The sequence below is a fragment of the Chelonia mydas genome, chromosome 3, assembly GCF_015237465.2.
Source record: "Chelonia mydas isolate rCheMyd1 chromosome 3, rCheMyd1.pri.v2, whole genome shotgun sequence".
Classification (NCBI taxonomy): Eukaryota; Metazoa; Chordata; order Testudines; family Cheloniidae; genus Chelonia; species Chelonia mydas.
In genome coordinates, this window is record NC_057851.1 from 59,666,567 (window position 1) to 59,691,324 (window position 24,758).

At 44.5% G+C, this 24,758-nt stretch overlaps 1 protein-coding gene across 4 annotated transcripts in view; it reads right to left on the reverse strand.

Moving 5' to 3' along the window:
* LOC102939288 (pleckstrin homology domain interacting protein) overlaps positions 1-24,758 on the reverse strand; it is a 309,900-nt gene that overhangs the window by 271,428 nt on the left and 13,714 nt on the right. For all 4 annotated transcript variants that reach the window (XM_037894360.2, XM_037894359.2, XM_037894361.2 and 1 more), the window contains 2 exons: positions 17,910-18,060; positions 17,725-17,823 (listed from right to left, as the gene is read on the reverse strand). In XM_037894360.2, the coding sequence (XP_037750288.1) occupies positions 17,725-17,823; positions 17,910-18,060 (250 nt within the window). The remainder of the gene's footprint in view (positions 1-17,724; positions 17,824-17,909; positions 18,061-24,758) is intronic.

A 24,758-nucleotide genomic window follows, 5' to 3' on the forward strand; every position in this document is an offset into this window, starting at 1 on the left:
GGATTCTGTCGGAATGGCATCCCCCTGCTGACGTTGTCTGGATTGGTCCACCATAAAAGGGAATCCTTGACTGTACTGGGCATAGTGATGAGCTTGTTTATGCTGTGCTTGTGTGCGACGTAATTTGTCCGGAGCCAGGCTTGTAGACACTGCCTGTGTAGTCTTGCATGTCGGATGAAGGTCATGGTGGCCATGTGGCCTAGGAGTCGTAGGCAAGTTCTGGCAGACACTTGAGGGCCGTTCCGCGTTGTTGAGATCAAGGCAGTTGACAATTTCTGGCCGGGAGGGATGCGTACCTCAGGCTCAGAGGCCAGGCAAAGAGATTTTTCCATGAGGAGAAGTTTTAGCTGAAGATCTCTTACCTTTCTGGTGCAGGCTTTCAAGTTGTGAGAGTGCAAGCACTTCTGAGGTATATGTGCCTCACTGAGACACTTGACGCACTGAGAGTACCTGTCTGAAAGGGGTATCGAGAGCCTGCAGACAGTGCAGCATTTGAACCCTGGGCAGCCAGGCATGCCCTTTAGAGAGCGTATTCTCTCTAAGATGGAGAGTGGTAGGGTTATCATGCTGCTTCGATAGAGCAGAACAGAAACTTAGAGTCCTATGAGGAAGAATTTTTAAAAAAATTTAAAGGGACGGGGATAAGTAGGAAGGTTAAGTATACTAACTTATTCTAACTATAAACTAAGACTAATGGAAAAAAGGGTATTTCTACGCTACAAGGTGCTGCTGAGTGCTCCAACTTGAGCCAACAGTGGAAGAGAAGGAACTGGGGCGGGGGGGTTCGGTCGCACAGCATCAGTTAACCACCTGAAGCAGAGCAAGACAGGGACAGCGCATGTGCGACCTAACCGGGCACTGCTACCATAAATCTCCGGCTACAAGCACAGGGGCGCATCGACACCTAAAGTGGAGCACCCGCAGGGACACAACTCGAAGAAGGTGGTACACTTTTGTGGAATGTGAGCCTCTTAGAGGCACTGGACGTAGCGGGAGCATCTCTCTGTAACCAGTATTGCCTCCCCGCAGGAAAGGCACCTTTTAAACCCGGGGGATCCAGGAATAACCCTTTCTGGGGGTAATCCTCAGAGGGGGATTTTTGTTGTTGGTTTTTAAACAGGGGAAAGAAAACTAACAGAAAACCTATACGACTATGAAAATCAAAGAGAAACTCTAATAGAAGCTACAGAACAAAACCGAATTCTAAACTCTGAGGGTAAGAGAAAGTGGACTGCTATTCACTCCATCTCAAGTCAGAGGCAGCTGAGAAGGAACTGAGGGTGGTTCCCCAGGGCAGCACTAGTTAGCCTCGAGGAAGAGCACAAGAGCGGGAGTATGTATGTGCAGGCCAAACGGGCACTGCTACCAAAGAGCACCAATCAGAGGCGCAGGGACAGAGACACACCTACAGTGGAGCACATGTGGACACTACTCGAAGAAGATGATCATTTTATGTTGGTCCTCCGATACAAAATTTTACTTAAAGAAGTCATCTTTTTGGCTCATTGCCAAAGCTTTTTTTGCTATCACTCAACAAGAGAACCCTGAGGCCATGCTGTGGTTGACAAGCATACAGAACTAGTTCAAAAATGCTGAAAGGCCCAAGACATTCAATGCCAAATCAAAAAATTGTTCATGTTGGAAAGTACAATTCTCTCTCTCTCACACACACACACACACACACCTCTGAAAGCTCTGAATTTATGAAGGGAGATAGTTACACTATACCTCCAGAGAACGCTGGTTCAATCACAGCTGAGATGGCAGCACCATTAACCTTAGTGGCTTTGGGAAACAGGACAACAGGCAAGACCTCTGAAAACTTTTACATAGCCAAAAATGGACCAGTTGAAAAAGACATAGTAAATAATCACTATTATTTTCCAGAGAGACCTATTTCTGTGGGTGGTCTCCACAAAGTCTAGAAATATTCTTCATGGTCACAAGGAGAGGCAGCAGGGCTAATTCAAGTTCTCGTGCCTGTGGGTCCAACTGTCCTCGAAGACTCCAAGCACAGAGTACAGTACTGTTTTCAGGAGAGTCTACAAGAATCTTTAAAAGTGCAAGAGCTCTTTTCAACTGTGGAAATTCAGGTTTGAAGGAACACCATTTTTTGCTTCAGCATCCTCCCCTCCCTGGAGGAAGTGTACTTTAAAAAAAAAAAAAGTTTAAAAGCCCACAATTTTTTTAAATTATTTTTGTTCTTAAGCTAGCTTTTAGGCAGCTTTTACAAAAAGTCTTAAATTGTATAGAAAGGAATTAGTGATATGACAACAATTAGATCAGTACATATGAATATACAGGTTTTTACATGCCGTACATATTTCTATAGTTTCCTTGAGAAGCAGGAATTGTACAATGTATTTTAATTCCATACGAATGTCTGCCTAGAAGGCTGGCTGACGCTGTGTGCAGTTTTGTTTTGTTTTTTTAAAAGTGTGTTAAAAGCATTTATGTTGGTCAAACTTGTTGCGTGTCTGAGTTAACGACTCGAGACTGTTGAAGTAACAGGCTCAATTTAAATGATTTAATCTAAGATTAATCAGAGATTAGTACAGCACTATACAGAATAAAGAAATAAACAGATATATTACCACCTTTTGTTGTCAGACTAAGAGCTGGATATGTATCTTTCCTGCATCAAGAAGGGATGTGCAGTTTTCGTTCCCCCAGAATGCTTATCTAGTGTATGTATTTAAAGACTAGAATTTAGGATTTAGTGAAGAACCTCCAGGTGTTGAAGTCAGATTTGAATCAGAAAATCAGAAAAGATTTGTGTAGAATAGGGATTTTATCTTTACACATCAAGAAGTTGAATTCAATAGATTTTGTCAAAATTGTTCTGGTAAAACCAACAGGACATCTGGAGAAAGCAGCTTCAACCAGCTATTCTAGCAAAACAAACCCCTCTCACTCTTCTGTGGAAAGCATAGTGCCTGTACATTTACCTTTGTTGTTTGTGCATTAAATTTTTTTTTAATCTATGCATTTTTCTATAGCCTGCTGTTGCTAGAATGCTCCCACTCCTGACTGCAGTACACCCATATAAAAAGTACCAAATTAATGAGCTTTCTCGCCTTAGATCCAAAAGAAAAAATGTTTTTCCCAGGGATGTTTTTTTCCTCCTGCTTTGGATGGATTCAGTGTCTTGGTTACTTTTGAAACAATACTGGGTCCATGGGGGGTTGAAACAGGAAATTAGCTGGAAACTACTTCTCGGGGTAGATTAAAGAACATGAGAGTTACCGGTTTTGTAACTGGTGTTCTTTGAGATGTGTTGGTCATGTCCATTCCATTGTAGTGGTGTCTGCTCGCCACATGCACCAGTGCCGGAAGTTTTCCCCTCAGCAGTAAGGACCAGCTCTGGCACCCTATGGAGTGGTGCCCGTATGGCGTGGTATAAGGGGCACCCTGGCTCCCCCTGACCTTCAGTTCCTTCTTGCCGGAAACTCCAACAGTGGGGAAGGAGGACGGGTCATGGAATGGACATGAGCAACACATTTTGAAGAACACCAGTTATGAACCAGGTAACTGTCTTTTCTTCTTCGAGTGCTTGCTCATGTCCATTCCATTGTAGTTGACTCCCAAGCAGTGCCACCAGAGGCGGGTAGGAGTTCATGGATGTGTCTATTGGAACACAGCTCTACCGAATCCAGCATCATCTCTGTGCTGCTGGTTAATGGTGTAACGTGTCGTGAACGTGTACCGATGACCACGTTGGGGCACTGCAGATGTCGTGGGTGGGGACATGCAATAGGAAGGCTGCCGAGGGCGCTTGTGCCCTGGTCAACTGGGCCTTTAGTATAGGTGGTGAGTCAGTCAATGCCAACTCATAATAGATCCGGATGCACTATGTGATCCAATTAGAGATCCTCTGCAAGAACACCGGTAAACCTTTCATCCGGTCCACTGTCGCAATAAAGAGTTGGGTGAACTTGCAGAAGGCCTTGGTGTGCTCCAGGTAGAAGGTCAGGGCGTGCCAGACATTCAAGGTGTGCAGCTGCCTCTCCGCCACAATTCAGTGCCGCTTCAGACAGAGAACCAGGAGAAAGATATCCTGGTTAACATGGAAGTGAGTCACCACCTTAGGCTGGAACGCCGGGTGGGGTCGCAGCTGGACCTTGTCCTTGTAGAAAACCGTGTATGGGGGTTCCAAAGTGAGAGTTTTAATCTCGGAACCTCACCTCGCCAAAGTAATGGCTACAAGAAAAGCTACCTTCCATGACAGATGTGACAAGGAGCAAGAGGTCAGTGACTCAAAGGGAGGCCCTGTGATCCTCGAGAGGACGAGGCTGAGGTGCCATTGTGGAATCAGGTCCTGAACAGGTAGGAAGAGCCATTCTAGTCCTTTCAGGAACCAGAGAGACATGTCATGTGGGCACACCAATTTGCCCTGAACCTGCTGGTGCAAAGCCAATATGGCTGCCAAGTGCACCTTGATGGAGAAAAATGCGAGGCCTCGCTGCTTAAGGTGGAGCAAGTAATCGAGGATGGACTGTACAAACGACTGTGTCGTGGAGATGCCACGCATTTCTGCCCAGCAGGAGAACCGCCTCCACTTTGCCAAGTAAGTTGCCATGGTGGAGGGTTTTCTGCTTTCCAAAAGGATCTGCTGTACCTGTCTGGAGCAGGCCCTTTCCGCCAGGTTCAGCCACTCAGCAACCAAGTCGTGAGGTGGAGAGAGGGAAGGTTTGGGTGCAGGAGCAGACTGTGGTCTTGAGAGAGGAAATCTGGACGGCTAGGCAGCAGCCATGAGGGAGCCACGGCCAGGTCCATGAGTGTGCCAAACCAGTGCTGGCGAGGCCACCCCAGGGCGATCACGATGACTCTCACCTCTTCTCTTTTGACTTTTGTTAGGACCCTGCTAGCTAGCAGAATCAGCGGCAATGTGTACATTAGATCCCCTTCCCACAACAGAAGGGGGGCATCAGAGAGTGTGTTGTTGCCTAAGCCCTGGAGACAGCAGAACTGCTGGCACTTCCTGTTCTGTCTGGTGGCGAACAGGTCCACTCGGGGATCTCCCCACCATCAGAAAAGTATCTGGACAACCTCCGGTCGGAGGAACCACTTGTCGGGAGAGAAGGACCTGCTGAGGCGATCCACAAGCGCATTCCGGACACCAGGGAGGTGCAATGCCTTGAGATGGATGTTGTGCTGGATGCAAAAGACCCACAAATGGAATGCTTCCTGAAAGCCAAAGAGCAGGGCCCCCCCCTTGCTTGTTGATGTAAACATCGAGGCCGTGCTGTCCGAGAGTACCTGCACACTTAGACCGGAAAGGTGCAGCAGAAAGACCCCGCAGGCTAGGGGGATTGCCCTCTGCTCCCGGACGTTTATGTGCAATGTCAGCTCCTCTGGGGACCACATCCCTTGTGTCCACAACGTGCCGAGATATGCTCCCCAGCCAAGGTCAGAGGCCTCCGACAGAGAAAACGAGGACTGAGGACTCTTGAATGGAACTCCTTCCAGGACTGTCCTCGGATCGGCCCACCACTGCAGGGAAGTTAAGTACTTTTGGTGGAATCGTGACGGGATGTAGACTGTTGACAGCCACCACTGGAGGGGTTGCAGCCTGAGCCTCGCATGACAAACAACGTAAGTGCACGCCGCCATGTGGCCCAAGAACATGAGGCAGACCCAGGTCATGGTTAGGGGACATATGGAGACGCTGGCAATGAGACTCACCATCATCTTGAACCTGTTCTGCGGCAGAAACACTCTAGCACGGGTGAAGTCAGGAACCACGCTGATTAATTCTATCCTTTGAACCGCGACGAACGTTGATTTTGACTTGTTTATCAACAGGCCCAGGACACGGCATGTGATCTGCAGCACCAAGACGTCACACAGGACTTGAGACGTGGAGTGGCCCTTGATAAGCCAGTCATCGAGGTACAGGTAAACCTGGATACCTCGACGCCTGAGGTAGGCCGCCACCACCATGCATTTGGTAAACACCCTCAGGACTGTAGCCAGGCCGAACAGGTGCATCACAAGCTGGTAGTGAGCAGGGCCAACCGTGAAATGCAGGAATAGCCTGTGTCCTTGGAATATCGATATGTGGAAGTAAACGTCTTTCAAATAGAGGCATACCAGCGCGGGAATGATGGAGGCCCAGCGGAACTTTAACTTCTTGAGATGTTTATTGAGATCTCACACGTCCAGAATGGGTCTCAGACTCCCTTTGGCTTTGGGGATCAGAAAGTACCAGGAGTAGAATCCCTTGCCCCTGTACTCCTGAGGGATTTCCTCCATGGCCCCCACTTGCAGAAGCCTCTGAACCTCTTGGGCGAGCAGTTGCTCGTGAGAAGGGTCTCTGAAGAGGGACGGGGAACAGGGGTGGGAGGGAGGAACAGAAAGAAACTGGAGGGTATAACCCTGGGCCACGGCGCTGAAGATCCAGCGGTCCAAAGTTATAGAAGCCCATAGAGGGAGGAAAGGAGACAGGTGGTTGGAGAAATGCAAAGAAACACGATCCGGGAAACAAGCTGGTAGGTCGCCCTCGGGAACACCCTCAAAATGCCCACTTACCACCCGGATGGTTGTGGGTGGAGGTTGACTGGGCAGAGGGCACTGGCTGGTAACTTTGCAGGCATCTGTAGCCTCTGCCCTTTTTACAGGCAGGCTCCGACCTGGGTTGGCTCCCAGAGCCCTGGAAATGCTGTGGGCGCAGGGTGTACTGGTCCAGGGTCTGTAAGGTCGGCCAGGAGTCCTTGAGCCCATGCAGTTTTGTGTCTGTTTGTTCGACAAACAGAGCTTGGCCATCAAACGGAAGGTCCTGTATTCACTGTTGGACTTCCGTCAACAGGCCCGAAGACTGCAGCCAGGATACCCTCCTCATGGAGATGCCAAGGCCATGGTTCTGGCCACAGAGTCCGCCACATCTGAAGCCATGTGGAGGGCCGCTCTGACTACCACTTTGCCCTCTTCAAGGACTGCATAGAACTCCTTCTTGGGGTCCTCAGGCAGCAAATCCCCGAACTTGGCCATGGACTGCCACATGTAGAAATCATAGCAGCCAAGCAGGGCCTGGTAATTGGCCACTCGCAGCTGTAGGCTCAAGAATAAATTTCCCTCCCAAATAAATTGAGCCTCTTCAAGTCTTTATTCTTGCGGGTCGCTGCAGGCTGGCCCTGCCTTTCCCATTCATTAACGGCCGAGACCACCAGGGAGCTTGGGGCAGGGTGCACATAAAGGTATTCATATCCCTTAGCGGGCACATAATACTTTCACTCTGCCCTTTTGGAGATGGAGGCAGTGATGAGGGAGTCTGCAATAAGGACTTGGTGATCTTTGCCACCCCCTCATGTAAGGGCAATGCCACCCTGGCTGGGGCTGCTGAGCTGAGGACATCGGATAGTGAGTCCGAGGGTTCTTCCAGCTGCTCAGCATGAAGCTCCAAGTTCAAGGCGATCCTCTTTAATGGCTCCTGACGGGCCTTAGCATCATCCTGCGGGACTGGATGAGGGAGTCCTGTAATCGCCTCGTCAGGCAAGGACGAGAAGGAAGCAGGCACTGAAGGAACTGACGCCTCCACAGGCTGCTCGACTGGTTCCTCCATAGGAGCTGGGTGAATCGAGGGGGGTGGGGGGGGAGGAGGAGCTTCTCCCCAGAGCCCTCTGCATCCTGGGGCAGGCAGGAGACAGTGGCTGATGGCTTGTCCGAGGCCCTCGAGTCTGACCTGAACCCATGTGAGGGCTGCAGAAACCCCAAGGATTCTGGGAGTACCATGGGGAAGCCCGGTGCAACGGCTGCGCCACCGGTAGCGTAGGTACCCCGATGCGGGGCCCTGGCCCGCTGGTATGGACTCCTGCTCAGTACTGGAATCTGAAGAGGAGGGACTGCTTCTGGGAGACCAGGATGGTGCCAACTGTTCATTCCAGTAGTGATGCTACTGATCCCAGTGCTGCAACATGGATCTGTCCGAGGGTGACAAGTCCCTGTGCTGAGCTCCCGGAGACCGATGGCATTTGGCAGATTGTCAATGGCAGCCAGGTGACCTACACCTTGTGCTTCTTCAGCGGTGCCAGTCCGCGGAGCAGGAGCGAGTCGACCACTGAGGTGGGGAACGCTGACCTGACGGCAATCCATACCAGCGCTCCAGCAACGAGGCTCCTGGAGCGGCGCTGAACACTAGGTCGATTCCAATACTGGGGCTGTAGGGGCAGACGCACCTCCATGGGTTTGCGCCAAGTCACCAGCAATCTGTGTCTCAAGCCTGGTGAATGGTGCCCCGAGACAGGTGGGGGCTTTGACAGGTCTGCCTCCCCATGACCGAGGTCTGGCAGCTCCGTGAGGGTGACCACTGGCGAGACACTTCCTGAGGAGAGGAACAGGGCAACACAGATGGGGGCCGCTGGAAAGGTCCCAGGGCGGTTTGCCCTTAGAACGGGACACCACCCTGGCAAGTGTGAGCAGCACCGGTAAGACTAACATGTCCTGCGCCGCCTGAGGCATTGATGGCATGTCCAGGTGCTGGACACCCACGTCGCTGTCAGGCGTGGCAGGCGCGTCTTGGGATGGGCTAACTCACTCAACCTGAGCCGGGGCCTGACTCCTGCTTGTGGGTGAGGAGCTGCCCTTCTCGGGTCCTTGCTCCCCTCCGGCCCTCTCCTTCCCTTTACAGGATGTAGGAGATCATAACCTCCCAGCCTTTCTTTGCCTTCTGGACAGTGCCGGAGAGGGGGGATCAGCGTCGGCCCGAAGACAGCACTGGTGGAGAGCTCCATACCAACACAGCAGTACTGAGAGCAGAGTCCAACCTGGACAGCTCCAGTGCCAGTGTCAGTGCTGATTCCATCAGGAGCGCCCAGAGACATATGTATCGCTCCTTTTTGGTCCAAGGTTTGATCCCTTTACAGATAAGAGACTTGTTGCTGATATGGGTCTTGCCCAGGCACCTCAGACAATTACTATGAGGGTCGCTGATGGGTATCCGTTTTTTACGGTGATCGCAAGGTTTGAAGCCTGGGGACCAGGGCATGCTCCATCCCTAGTCTGAGTCCCATCCGAGAATAACTAACTACATTAAGGGAAACTAATAACTTATGACCTTTTCCCTATAAATAGATATCAGCTGATTGAGAAAGAGAAGGCTTGCCAAACCAAGAAGATGTTAAAGCACCATCACTGGTGGTAAGAAGGAACTGAGGGAGGGGGCAGTGAGCGGCGCCCCTTATACCAAGCCATACGGGCACCACTCCAAAGGTCGCCAGAGCCAGTCCCTTACAGATACCGCTAAGTGAAAAGCATCCGGCACCGGTGCATGTGGCGAGCACATACACCCACTATGGAATGGACATGAACAAGCACTCGAAGAAGAATAACATTCAATTTTAATTGGATTGTGTGTACTGAAATACATTTTTCTTTAAAAAATAAACGTGTTTAAAATTAAATTTGAAATTAGGAAAACCTATATTAAGGCCTAAACTTACTATAATCATTTAAATAAAAATATGCTGTATCGACAAGCCTTCAAATTTTAATGAGTTAAAGACAGGAGACAGAAGCTGATAAAGTACAGTTCAGAACTTAAGAGAAAGAGTCAAACAAAAACATAGTCCCATTTAATTACATTACATGAAGGCAGACAACTAAACATTGACAAATTTTGTAAGTGCTTATATACAAATGCAAGAAGTGTATATACTAAGAAGGATGAACTTGAGTGCCTGGTATTAAATGAGGATATTGATATAACAGGCATCACAGAAACTTCCTGATAATCAATGTGAAACGTAATATTCATTCGTCTTCCTATCTTTATATATTATTCTCCAATATTCTTCTCAGACATTTGTGATTAAATGCATCCAGCTTTTGCATATCTTTCTTGGTAAGTTGCCATGTCTCACTGCTATACGTTGTGATGGTGATGATAATTGCTTTGTACATGCTCAGTTTTGTCTTGAGGGAGATGTTTTTGAGTCTTCCAAATGCAGCGTTTGCCTTCCCAATTCTTATTATCTCCTCAGAAGTAATACCATCTTGACGGATGATACTTCCAAGATACATAAAACTGTCCACCTTCTCCAGCTTCTCTTCAATTTTGATTTCTATCCCTATAGTCCCCATTAACATGACTTTACATTTCTTTGCTTTGTATCTCAAACCTATCCTCTCCGTTACTTCTTTTACTTGGTTTGTGCATTTTTGTAGTCTGTTGGCATCTTCACTGATAAGAGCGATGTCGTCAGCAAAGTCTAGATCAAATAGCCTTGAATTGTTTCGTTTTAGGCCATATGTATCAACGTCACATTGTTCTAATCTTTTTTTTTCCCAAATGGAAAAAAATGGATTGAATGCTGACAGAGACGGTAAAATGCTCAGGGAGATTAGAGAGGCTACCAGAAAACACAATGATAATGGGGAATTTCAACTATCCCCATACTGACTGGGTACATGTCACCTCAGGACAGGATGCAGAGATAAAATATCTAGATACCATAAATGACTGCTTCTTGAAACAGATAGTCCTGGAACCTACCAGAGGAAAGGCAACTCTTGATTTAGTACTAAGTGGAGCACAGGATCTGGTCCAAGTGGCAGACTCCTCAGTAACAGCAACCATAAGGTAATTACATTTAACATCCTGGTAGGGAGGAAAATACTAGAGAAATCCACCATAGCAGCATTTAACTTCAAAACAGGGAACTACACAAAAATGAGGAAGCTAATTAAACAGAAATCAAAAGAAACCGTCACAAGAGTGAAATGCCTGCAAACTGCACTGAAACTATTTAAAAACACCATAATGGAGGCTCAAACTAAACTAGACACACACCCCCCCCAAGCCCTAAAACTAGTCAGACGACCAAAAAAATGCCACCATGGCTAAACAACTGAGTAAAAAACAGACAGCTAGAGGCAAAAAGAAATCCTTTAAAAATTGGAAGTCAAATCCAACTGAGGTAAACAGAAAGGAGAATAAACTCTGGCAAGTCAAGTTTAAAAGTTTAAAGGCCAAAAAAGAATCTGAAGAGCAACTAGCAAGACACTAAACCTGACAGCAAAAAAATGTTTAAGAACATCACAGGGGTGCCATTTCAGGTGGGGGAGGAGGGGGCGCAATTTTAACCATGATTCCAGGGGCTACTTAGGCACTTGAAAACTCTTGCTTTTTTGCAGATGGGGGGGGGGGGGGGAGGAGGGAGGGAGGAGAAGAGGGGAGAGAGACCAAAAATTATAACTCAAAGGAGGGCTCAGCTCAAAAAGTTTGAAAACTGTTCAGGATCCAGGCAGGGGATAGTTAGGCTCTGTGTGCAAGCAGGGGAGTAGCTCAGGGTGCTGGCAGAGGGATAGCGAGGGGTTTTGTGCAGAGAGGGGTGTAGCTCAGGGAGCAAGCAGGGAGGGGGTAGCTAGTGGCTGTGTGCTGTGGTGGGGGTGTAGCTCAGGGTGCAGGGAGGAGCTATGTCTAAGGAGGCGCTTGCTGGGGGGCCCACCCGTGCACTCAGTCCCTAGCTGGCACAGTGGGGGGCAGCTCCACTCCTTGTGGCTGTGCGCACATCGGAGCAGGCCATGCCGTCCTACACGGTCACCATGGCCACCAGTACCCAGTGGTTCCCAGGCACGGAGGACTACACCAACCTGAACCTGGAGGACGCGGCAGCCATTACCCAGCTCACCACTCCCACACCAAACATTCCTCCCTTGGGGAGGGAGCAGGGCCAAATGGAAGGCAGAAATTTGGGTGCCCCTCCCCACATATCACTTCTGCTATGTATCCATTTCAGGGGTCACTGTCCCCCCTCCATACCCCTTCAATCTCCACCAATGCGGGGGCCTAGAGGCAGGGGCCACCCCTGCCCTCTCTAAATGGTTCTGCCCCTGGTACATCAGAAGCAGGTAGCCTGCCAAACAATGAGTGGGGCCAATGGATGATCAGGGTGCTAAAAGTGCACTCAAAGACGACAAGGCCATTGCAGAAAAGCTAAATGAATTCTTTGCATCTATCTTCACTGCAGAGGATGTGAGGGAGATTCCCACACCTAAAAGGAATGGCCCAAGTGACAAATCTGAGGAACTGTCCCAGACTGAGGTGTCAAAAGAGGTAGTTTTGGAACAAATTGATAAATTAAACAGTAATAAGTCACCAGGACCAGATGGTTTTTCCCCAACAGTTCTGAAGGAACTCAAATATGAAACTGCACGTAAGCTATCACTTAAATCAGTCTCCATATCAGAAGACTGAAGGATAGCTCACATAACATCAATTTTTAAAAAGGCTCCAGAGGCCATCTTGGCAATTGCCAACCAGTAAGCCTAACTTCAGTACCAGGCAAACTCGTTGAAACTATAGTAAAGAACAGAATTATCAGACACACAGATTAACACAATTTGTTGGGGAAGAGTCAACACATGTTCTGTAAACAGAAACCATGCCTCACCAATCTAGTAGAATTCTTTGAGGGGGTCAACAAGCATGTGAACAAAGGTGATCCAGTGGATGTAATGATCTTGGACTTTCAGAAAGCCTTTGACAGGTCCCTCACCAAAGACTCTTAAGCAAAGCATGCAGTCATGGGATAGGAAGGAATGACCTCTTAAGGATCAGTAACTGGTTAAAAAATAGGACACAAAAGGTCAGAATAAATGGTCAGTTTTCACCCAAAAAAAAAAAAAAAAAGAGGTAAATAACGAGGTTCCCTAAGCATCTGTAGTGGGACCTTTGCTGTTCAACACATTCATAAATGATCTGGAAAAGGGGTTAATAGCGAGGTGGCATACTGAACTAATTAAGATAGCTCAGTCCAAAGCTGACAAGAAGTTACAAAGGAATCTCATAAAACTGGGCAACCAAATGGCAGATAAAATTCAATGTTGATAAATGCAAAGTAATGAACACTGGAGAAATTAATCCCAATTATACATTCAAACTAATGGGATCTAAATTAGCTATTACCACTCAAGAAAGATCTTGGAGTCACTGTGGATAGTTCTCTGAGAGCATCTGCCCAATGAACAGTGGCAGTCAAAAAAAGCTACCAATATTAGGAACCATTAGGAAAAGGAAACATAAGAAAATATCGTAATGCCACCACAGAAATCCAGGGTGCACCCACACCTTGAATACTGTGTCCAGTTCTGGTTGTCCCATCTTAAAAATGATACATTAGAATTGGAACAGGTACAGAGAAGGGCAGCAAAAATTATTAGGGCTATGCAACAGCTTCCATACAAGAAGAGATTAAAGAGACTGGGACTGTTCATCTTAGAAAAGAGACGACTAAGGGGGGACATGATAGAGGTCTATAAATCATGAACAGTGTGGAGAAAATGAATAGGGAAATGTTATTTACCCCTTCACATAACACAAGAACCAGTGGTCATCCATGAAATTAATAGACAGGTTTAAAACAAACGTAAGGATGTATTTCAAACAGCAAACAGTCACCCTGTGCAACTCACTGCCAGGGAATGTTATGAAGGCCAAAATATAATTGGGTTCAAAAAAGAATTAAAGTCATGGAGGACATGTCCATCAATGGCTGTTAGGCAAGATGGTCAGGGATGCAATCCTATGCTCCAGGTATCCCAAAGCCTCTGACTGCCAAAAGCTGGGACAGGACAACAGGGGATGGATCACTCAGTAACTGCCCTGTTCTGTTCCCTCCCTCTAAAGCATCTGGCACTAACCACTGTCAGAAGATAGGATACTGGGGTAGGTGGATGATGGACTGACGCACCACAGCCATTCTTATGTTCTTAAAAGGTGCTGAATTATTAAGTAACACAAGGTAAGGGGAAAAACAGTCAACTCAAACATTCTAAATATGTCACAATGTCATATACTGCATTATCTATATCAAAGGTTCTCAAACTGTGGTCCTCGGACCATCAGTGGTCCGCGAGCTCCATTCAGGTGGTCCGCGGATAGTTCCCTCTAATGTGCGCAGATAGGCAGCAGCACAAGAGAACGAAGGGCCACCCACCTAATTAGTGGAGCCGCACAGGCATGGCTCCACTAATTAGGTGCCTGGACCCTGGAGAAGATGCACATGTAAGATGAGGTGGTGGCCTTGGGGGAATAGGGGGTAGGGGGCAGTGGGGTGAGAAGAAAGGGTGGGGGGAATTTGGGACGTGAAGGGCTGCAGTGGCCGGAGAAAGAGGTGACTTTCCCCGGCTCCAGGGCTGCGGCTGCCAGGGAGAGATGGCCCTCTTTCCCAGCTTCAGCTATGTGGCTGCTGTGGTGGGGGACAGACCTCCCTCCTTCCCAGTCCCAGCTCAGGGGCCGCTGGGGCAGGGGAGAGACCGTCCTCCTTCCCAGACCCAGCTCAGGGGCTGCCGCAGCAGGAGAGACAGGGCACATCTATTGCATTAGAAAGGTAAAATTACTCATATTAAAATATGAGTTGTGTGTTTTTATTTGTAGAACAAAAAAAGTTTATTATTATTAATTTTTTTGTATATAGCACTTTTAGCCAAAGTGCTTTACAACAGTTAGCTAATAGTACAAAAAACATCTGGAAAGATCATTAATTGGTCCATCAAGACCCTCGGCAATTTTCAAGTGGTCAGTGAAAAAAAGTTTCAGAATCACTGATCTATATCATTATTAGTCCTTGCAATGGTGCAAATGCTGGTATTTACATTATTTACAATGTAAGAACATTCAGCTTCTGTTGTGCAGAAAAGCTGTCGCATTAACAACTTTTGGTTTCAGTTTAGCTAGCAACTGTCGAGAAAATATTTTCTTCATTTGGGCTAGTTCATTCAAAGCTGAGAAACTGAGTTGAAAAAGCAGGAAAGCTTGTTTTCCTTTTCCAGTCTATGAATAAAAACCAGGTGGGAGAAGATGAGATCTAATTCTAAAAAACTTAAGGACCTGGGGCTAGATTTTTAAAAGTATTTAGGCACCTAAAAGCGCAGTTAGGTGCCTAGTGGAATTTTTCAAAAGCACCCAACTGCATCTTTAGGTGCCTAAATACCTTTGAAATCTGGTCCACAGAGACCAGAAGCAATCTGTCAATTCACTACCTACAGTTAATACTTCCTTTAATAAATCAGTTAATTTTAAAAGCAAAACATGTTTTGATAAGCTTACGTAAGAAAAAATATCCAACACATTTAAGGTAGCCTTATTTAATAAAAGCAATTTTTCAGTGCTGTTTTTGTACATTTTAAATTGAACTGAATTCGCATCCACACACAACTTAACACAAATGCTAACTGTTATTCACCATTTTCTAACAATTAAAAAAGGGAAAAATTAAGAATTTGAATAAATGTATCTTAAGTTATATGAGTCCTTAAATAAGCATGTATAAATATAATGTATCCTCCTGGTTAACAGAAAGTACCAAAGTTAATGTATAGGCTATATCTTGTTCCATCAGCATGTTTTAATACTTATACTAACCAATGAAAATGAACCTTTCTTTAGGAAAATAACTAAAAAGTAAATCCAAAACAAGATTAACACCAATTATTTAACTCAGCAAGCAAGAAATCTTGATTTAAATCATAATTAAAATAAGTGTTAAATCAATCCACCCTTCTGCTGCTTAATATATAAGGCCTGAAAACCTATTTGAGAGCGCTCCCCATTTCAGTCCAAGAAGAGCTATTGAAGACATCTGGTAGAACTTGCTTCCCAGATTTATTTTTATTTTGATCTGTCCCCGCCTCCCATGTCCTTCCCCACAGCAGGTTCCAAAAAAGAGAAAAAAAATTCTGTTTTAAATTCAGTTTCCCTCAAGAAAAAATTAAATTTAAACAAGTCTCTTTCCATTCATGTAATCATTGCAAAATCAATGTGAAGACTGCTCTTATGTTGACATCTATCACGTTTACTGGAGAGTTTACAATGGAGGAAGAGGAGACTAACTTGATTTCTTAAAGAGGAATCCAAAAACTCATTAAATTACTTAAAATATTTTTAACTCAGTGTTAAACCTGAAGAGGTGCTGTGTAAGTTTTCACTCACTGCTGACATACCTATTTTCACTCAGCTACTGTCCTTATGGAAAGGGGAACTATGGCAGGACTGCATGGATGGAAGCTCAAAATGTGAGATTTCTGCTCACTGCTATCCTTTCTACGACAGGAAGAGATTAAGACTCAATGACTTCTCTCCAAAATCATGTTCATCACTACCCTCTTTGAGGTAAAGAGAAAGCAAAACAACTGTCCCTCATTACAGGCTGAAGGCTAATGAAACACTTCCTCACGGACAGAGTGAGAACTTCAAGGTAATCATGGAAGAACAAAAAAGAGGAGGAAATAGACTTCTGTTGTTCTGCCATTTTGCAGCCCAACAGAGAGAACGTGTGCATGTTCCATGCTATAGCACAAAGCAAATCTGGACAAAACTAAGAAATAAGCAAATGGAACCAAACAGTTGAAGCAGAGAAACAATATTCCCTGCTACAAGGTCCTTGTCATAAATATAAAGGGAAGGGTAACCACCTTTCTGTATACAGTGCTATAAAATCCCTCCTGGACAGAGGCAACATCCTGTTACCTGTAAAGGGTTAAGAAGCTCAGCTAACCTGGCTGGCACCTGACCCAAAGGACCAATAAGGGAACAAGATACTTTCAAATCTTGGCGGGGGGGAGGCTTTTGTTTGTGCTCTTTGTTTACGTAGTTGTTCTCTCTTGGGATTGGGAGAGGCCAGACAGAAATCCATCTTCTCAAACTCATCCTAATCCAAGTATCCAATATTGCAACCAGTATAGGTAAACCAGGCAAGGCGGATTAGTTTATCTTTTGTTTTATGTGAATTTTCCCCATGTTAAGAGGAAGGTTTATTCCTGTTTTCTGTAACTTTAAGGTTTTGCCCAGAGGGGGATCCTCTGTGTTTTGAATCTGAATACCCTGTAAAGTATTTTCCATCCTGATTTTACAGAGATGATTTTTACCTTTTTTTTTTTAATAAATTTATATTAATTAAATTAATAATTTAATAAAATCCTTCAAGAACCTGACAGATTTTTCCATTGTTCCAAGATCCAGGGGTTTCGGTCTTTGATGATTTTGTAACCAATTGATTAGGATATTATTCTCAAGCCTCCCCAGGAAAGGGGGTGTGTAGGGCTTGGGGGGATATTTTGGGGGGAAGACTTCTCCAAGTGGTCTCTTTCCCCATTCTTTGTTTAAAACGCTTGGTGGTGGCAGCATACTGTTCAAGGACAAGGCAAAGTTTTACCTTGGGGAAGTTTTTAACCTAAGCTGGTAAGAATAAGCTTAGGGGGTCTTTCATGCGGGTCCCCACATCTGTACCCTAGAGTTCAGAGTGGGGAAGGAACCCTGACAGCCCTACACTAAAACAATCTCTTCAAAAGAAAAGAATTCTATTGTATTTTCCAGAAGTGGAGGCAGACTATAGCATCTTGAGTCCAAATAAGTCATTAACATGATAGACTATCCTACCTGCAGCTTCATTTTTGCAACCACGTTATCAGCTAGCCAAATATTGTTTGCTTGTTTTCATCATTTTGAAATATTTTATTCCAATTCATACCACAAGGCTCAAATAAAACAAAAGCTTCAAAACAGGATTGATAATATTTGGACATACATTGTACATCCTGTCATTTTCAAAACAGGATAATTGACCATCCTAACAGAAGTCATGGTAGGCACAAGGTACACAGCACATAAGAAAGTAAATACAAATACACTGTTACCCAACTGTCACGCCAATAAACAATTTCTGCTGAATTTACAAATGTTGCACTAGCAATGTTATACTTTTCAGTGTGATAACGAAACTGACTTACCTATACTAGGTGGGCTGCCATAGTTTATTGGTGACTCTGGAGGCCTACCACAATGTAATGCAGCAAGAGCAGATCCCTTCCACACAACATGTTTGCAACCTATTTGTAAAAAATTACAAACATATGAAAATATAGCATGAAATAATAAAAATGATGTCTTTAAGCCCCCTTGTGAATTTTCATACTTTTATTTGTGCGAAGCAAAGACTGTCTTCCAGCTCCTAATAAGGTTTGCACTCCAGGGACACTCTGAGGAATTTCTTGCTCTAGAAGTGGTCCTAGTCGATGGCATATTTGCAGCAAGTGATCAGGTGCCAAGTGTCTATAATACTTCACCTATTACGTGATAGGAAAAAAAACCCATGTGATAAAGGTGAAGTCAGTAATATTTCAAAAATGATTATTTTAATCCTCATTTTCTTGTCAAGTTCGTTACCAAAATTCTTAATAGAAATGAGCAAACAAACTAAAAAATAGTTTATCACTTTAAACAAATGATCAAAACAGATAAAAACCTTTAAGATGGTAAATTTACTTCAACTGGTCCTAATTAATTTCCTCTGTTCAAAGTATATCAACTGTATTATAAACACAGTTCACGTTTACTATTTTGTAACTTAAATGAATGACAGAAGGCATAAAGCAGCTCTTAAATGATTTAGTTAAAATCATTTTAGTTAATAGAAAAATGCAGAAAAAAGTGTCCAAACTCACATTTAAATATGCTTCTGATCAATTTAAATTACTTTGAACCAAAATGAGAAAACAGTATGGTAAGATACTCTGATACTTATATAGTTCTTAGAAAAGTCACTCTATACTCAAAGAGTAAGTGCTGCAATTTTTGAGATGATTGACTGTATTCTTCATACATAAAACAGAGAGCCAACCTCAACGTTTAGTGAAAAAAAACAACTCAACCTTAACTATGGAGGCACGACCAGTATCTCCATAATTTACACTTTTAAATATAACTTTCATGAGTCAAAAAAGTTTGAGTCAAATAAATTTTTAAAACCCTATTACACACTATTTATTCAAATAAATCCACGCCTTTCGTACAATAAGGGGGAAAAAACCTTTTCAGGTTGATTTGGAGATTACTTATACTTCGTGTTAACCGTGTGGCACTGGCATCAAAGCAGATTTCTAACATCGATCACACATGCTTTATGACAGCAGTTTGATTTTAACATCAAACCAGTTAAAAACTGGATTTTGTCCAAAAAAGGCAAATCGAAGTCCTTATCTATTCTTTTGAACAGCTTAGGTTACGGGTCAGATTGGTCTTTTCAGTGCTACGGGATCAACTTCAAAATATACTTATATAAGTGATCACAATTAAACCCTATTACAAACCTTTAATCCTGCTATTAACAAATAATATCTTCCAATACATAATCTACTGCTAGCTTAAAGCATCTGAAAAATCAAGAAAAATCTCACAATTGTATTTGCATTATTAGAATGCATATATACGTTCTAATAAGAGTACCTAGTGCATACAGGTTTATTCCTTGTTTCAATACTAATCCTGCAACATGTTTTTTATTTATTTTGTGACAAAAAATCATCCTATATTATCTCACAATGAAAGCTTGTGATGTTTTGTTATACTATAACTGCAGAAGGCCATGACTGACATTTTAAGGAGGATGAACATTGCTCATATTCCTACACTGTACCCAATTAGGAGGAACATACCTTATTCTTCATCAAATGTACTACTGTCTTGCCAACATGCCGTTATCTTACTTTGCACTGCAGTAATTTATTAACATACCGGTGCTGAACTACAAAACTGAGACTCTGGAAAAGCCTTATTTACACCAGAACAGTTTTTTTACCATCTTAAGCTTCTGATGGAGGAGGAAGGAATTTTTCTTTTGTTGTTCTCATTTGAGTCATCTGTCACATATTTATAAAAAACCCTTGTGAATGACTTGAATTCTGACTAGCTTTGAGGTGAGATATGACTTACAACGTGCAATTTAAAAATCCATATTTAAAAGCTATATAAGTAGTTATACAAAGCACAATAAAGCATTGTATAAATTCATCTCAAATTCATTTTTTTAAAGTACAAATGACTTCAGACACACGTAGTTAGTGTCAACAGGACAGCAAAAACACCAGAGAACTCAAGGACTTACTTGCCATGATTCGTTATTCTAACGCCCCCCACCCTTTTTTTTTTTTCTTTTTAAGAAATTAGTATTCTGAGACCTCTCTGAATTTGTTTCAATAAAAAGGGTAAAAGCTCAAAGAAAATTATAAATTTGGGTGCTTTTTAAAAGCTACACAACCTTGGCTATGAGCAATGTTTAGAGGTGAGTGCAGCTTGTTCTAACTAAGGAACCCGATCTTGTTTCCCTTGTTTTTTATTCCCTTTTCTCCCTTCCAGGGACTGTACCCAGACTGTAAGTAAATAATGCCCACTGTGCAGCTGTATTTGAAATCAAATACTTTCCATTGGCAATGAAAGTCAAATCTAAACCTGTGTCTCCAGAGAAGAAAGACTAATACAGTATACTAAATTACCGATTTGCCAACTCCTCCCATCAGAATATGGTTTGTTTAAAAGTATTATTTTACTCAAACAGTTAAGCACCCGGGAACTCCTTAACTTCAACAGCCTGAATAAAAACAAAACAAAACTGAAGTAGATAGAAGATTGAAGCCTGGAGTCCAAGGTCAGCCTTGAAATATACCTAAGCTCCAGTCAGCCTACTTCTTGCATCAGCTCTCCTTTTGTGATTTTTGTCATGTAACTGCATCTGTTTTATAAACAACTGTAAACAAAAACAAGGTCTATAAATGTTTGATTCTAGAAGTGACATTTCAGAAGTACTTTAGAAAATGAAGACTATTTGTATTAACCTTGGCTCTAGTCACTGCAAGAAGGTGCTGTACATTCTTCAAATACACCTCATGCCCACCATGCAAATTGCCTTTTACTCTAAATCCCAGACCTCTTTTGTGCAAAGATGGCTAATCATGCCAAATTACGGAGCAGTTTCATGCTGTAGATAAATGTCAGCTAAGGAATAATCATTTGTATTGGTTACCAAAACAGTAAATTAACCTAGTTCTCGGACAAACTAGTAATATTAGCCAACTAAGTCAGAAGTCTCCTAAAACAGGAGTTCTCAACCTGTTTCTCTCGGAGGCACCCCTCAACATGCTATAAAAACTCCAGGGCCCAGCAGGGGCAGAGAGGCAGGGGCCTGGGCATAAGAGTAGTTTGACTTCTATGGGGAAGGAGGGCAGGGACCAGCAGGGCTCAAGCCACCTCCCTATGGCAGGGTCCAGGGAGGGAGTGCCACCTCCACGCCAGACTCACCTCAGAAGACCACCCAGCCTGTCTGGGTTGGGGGAGGGGCGGGGGCACAATCAAAAATTATAACTCAAAGGTGGGGGGCTTAGCTCAGAAAGTTTGAAAACAGCTTAGGGTGCAGGGAGGGGGTAAACTGGGCTGTGTGCAGGCAGGGGGGTACTCAGGGTGAAGGGAGGGGGGTGACTAGGGGCTGTGTGCGGACAAGGGGATAGCTCAGGGTGCAGGGAGGGGGGTGGCTAGAGGCTGTAGCTCAGGGTGCAGGGAGAGACGCATTAGGGACTGTGTGCTGGGAAGGCTCCCCTCCGGTCCCTGTTCCCAGAGGGGTCTGCCAGCCATGGAGCCAGGTCTCCCCACCTAGGTGGCTCTTACTAGCTGCCTCTGCAGGAGCAAAGGGGGCTGAAAGCTGAGGAGCAGCTTCAATCTGGGGCACCAGAAAGAGACAAGGGAACACTGCCACTGCCTACTCCATGGCACCAGCCACAACAGCAGCTGCCCTGCACTGCCCAGCTCCGGTTTCCGGTCTCCGACCTGGCCAGGAGGCGGGGAGAGGAGATAGGGCAGAGGGGGGGAGGGAAGGTGTGGAGCCCCCGGGATTGCCGTGCTCTTGCACTGCAGTTTGGGGGGTGGAGAGGGCAATGCCACCCATGTCCCCAACTCTGCCCATAGGCTCAGGGCTTCTGCCCCGCAAGGAGCACAAGAGCTCAGGGCTTCAGCCCCACAGGGGGCACTAGGGCTTGGACTCTGAGCTTCAGCCGCGGTGCCCACGGCCAACCCTGAAAGGAATCGCAGATCCCCGGTTGAAAACCACTGTCCTAAAAGACCTTAAAGGGATGCTGTTTATTTTTGGATTACTTTTTCCTTCTCCTCAGCTTATAAAAGAATGGAAGTGGGAGTTACTGTAATCACTTCCTTTCCCCTCAGGTGGTAAGCTTATAATTACAGGAATTAATATTACTTAGGAAAAGTAGCTGAAGGAACAAAATTTGTAGTGGAGGCATATACTGGGACTCCTTGCTTTGCAAATTGGGAAAAGGAGTAAAAAATGCAACCACAGAGCCAGGATGTGGGGGGATCTGACACAGACTAACAGTTTGGGGAGTAAATGAGTCAAACGCAGAGAAGTAGGTGGATCAGAAAGTAAAAACCATGGAAGGGAGGTGAGAGATGGAAACAAGAGGTTGGGTTGTCTTCTAAGAGAAAGAAGTTTATGGAGTGGGAGTTTAAAAAAAAGTGATTGTGCAGAAGACAGCAAGAAAGTGAAGAGTATTAAATGAAGTATGGCAGCAGTAAAAGAGGAATTTAATGGACCAATTATTTGTGAAGATTAAGTGAGGGTAACTAGTAAGAAGGGGAAGTTGGATGGAGTCAGCCAGATTATCCATATGGGAAGTGAAGTCATTCACTATAAGGGTAAAAAACAAACATCAGGAAGAATGAGCAGCTAAGTGACAGCTAAAGAAAGGGAGAGAAAAGCCTATGAGGTGGCCTGCTGAAGGAAAAGGTATGCAAACAGGGAAACAAAAAGCTGAGAGCAACAAAAACAGGTGCAAAGAGAAACCTGGTAAAGCTGCTCTCAGGGCAGGCAGAAGTGAGGAAAAAAAAACACCACACTAAAGGAGAGGGTAGCTGTAAGTAGGGTGACCAGATGTCCCAATTTTATAGGGACAGTCCCGATATTTGGGGCTTTTTCATATACAGGCACCTATTACCCCTCACACCCTGTCCAAATTCTTCTACACTTATTATTTGGTCACCCTAGCTGTAAGAAGCCAAGTCAGAAACAAGTTAGAGCAAGACAAGGAGGTAAAGAGATAGGAAGATAGAAACTTGTCTCTATCCCGATGTCTGACAGAGCAGAGGGGAAAAGGGGAAAGAAAACAAGGGATGAATATTTAGATGTGCAACACAATATGGCTCTAAAAAGAGAGCATTGCACGATTCAGTATTTGGCATCATGATTTCAACATAAAATACATGTAGTCTACAAATAATCTGGGTGGGCAAGGAGGGTTCCTGCCAGGTCCACAAATGCTATCTATATTACGAGATTCTAGATGGATTCCTTCCTTCTTGCATATCACCACAATAAGAGGGTCTTGCAAGTCATCTTAGATTGTCAGTGATACCTGCTTGCACCCCCATTGTTTTCAAAGGATTTGCACAGATATAAGTGATGTTACTATATTAATGATGAACAAGAAATAGAATACAGCACTCTTACTCTTACCTGTGTTGGCTCTGCCAAGCTAGTAGAAGTAGAGAGCATGTTTTGTTTTGTTTAAACACCAAACTAAGCAGACTCAAACACAAACAGGAATCAGAGGTGTTAAGTAATAAGAGCTATTTTGTGTCAGTTTTCAGACCATAACAATAAAATAATATTTTCTAGAAACAAAGAGTGTTCCATTGACAGCCCTGTATTTACCAATAACTATCTAGAACCAACTGTGGACATATATAAAATGCAGCTACACAGACATTCAAATGTCCAGGACCCTAGTATTAAGTTATTATAAACTCATCCTCCAAAGCAATACCTGTACTGAAACATTTTCCAAAATACTGGGTTATTTATTTCTATGCTAACAGTGACCTGAGCTAACTATAATTTTATCAACAAGAACTTCATCACAGAAAGAATCTAGTGCAGTGGTTCTCAAAGCCAGTCTGCTGCTTGTTCAGGGAAAGCCCCGGGGCGCCAGGCTGGTTTGTTTACCTGCCGCGTCCGCAGGTTCGGCCGATCGCGGCTCCTACTGGCCGTGGTTCGCTGCTCCAGGCCAATGGGGGCTGCGGGAAGGGCAGCCAGCACGCCCCTTGGCCTGCACCGCTTCCCGCAGCCCCCATTGGCCTGGAGCAGCGAACCACAGCCAGTGGGAGCCACGATCGGCCGAACCTGCGGACGCGGCAGGTAAACAAACCAGCCCGGCGCGCCGGGGCTTTCCCTGAACAAGCGGTGGACCGGCTTTGAGAACCACTGAGCTAGTGGACTGAATTTCCTCAGAAAACTGTTTTTAAAAATAAATCAGTTACCTATATTCAAAGTCTGGAATACTCAATCCAGCCAACTTTAGCCACCTTTTGAGCCATATGTATATTGCCACACACTGTATCAAGTGTTACACAAGGCAAAGAATTGAATTACAGCAATTGTCATTCTGGAACAGACCAGACCATCAGTATCTTATAACCAATGGCCAGTGCCTAATTGCTTCAGAGAAAAATAACCATGTTATTGCAACTCCTAATTTTAAAGTGTTCTTATTCTCCCTCTGAGATGCTTCTTTATAAGAATTCATTTCCACATCTGAAGTATCTTCTGATTTATATGTAGGCTAAACAAAGATGGGGATTTGGCTATAAGACACTACAGGGATGTATTTTCTTTTAACTTGAGGTTACTTTTACTGCTAATGAAACAGAGCTAACTAGAACCAACTGTTATGAGATCACATAATTTTTGTCCTATTGCAAACATAGGAAATTTGCAAAAAGTCAGAGTATTTAAAAATTTGTAACGTAAGAATATAAACACCAGTAAAGGGGCTAACAGAAAAAAAGGTACTACTGTACCTACAGTTCAGCCTTGGGGAAAATTTTCAAGAAATACAGAGTTTACATAAAGGTCATACAAATGTAGAACTGAAAAGGATCTCAGGCATTCATCTATCTAATCCATCCCCCTGTGCTGAGGCAGGAT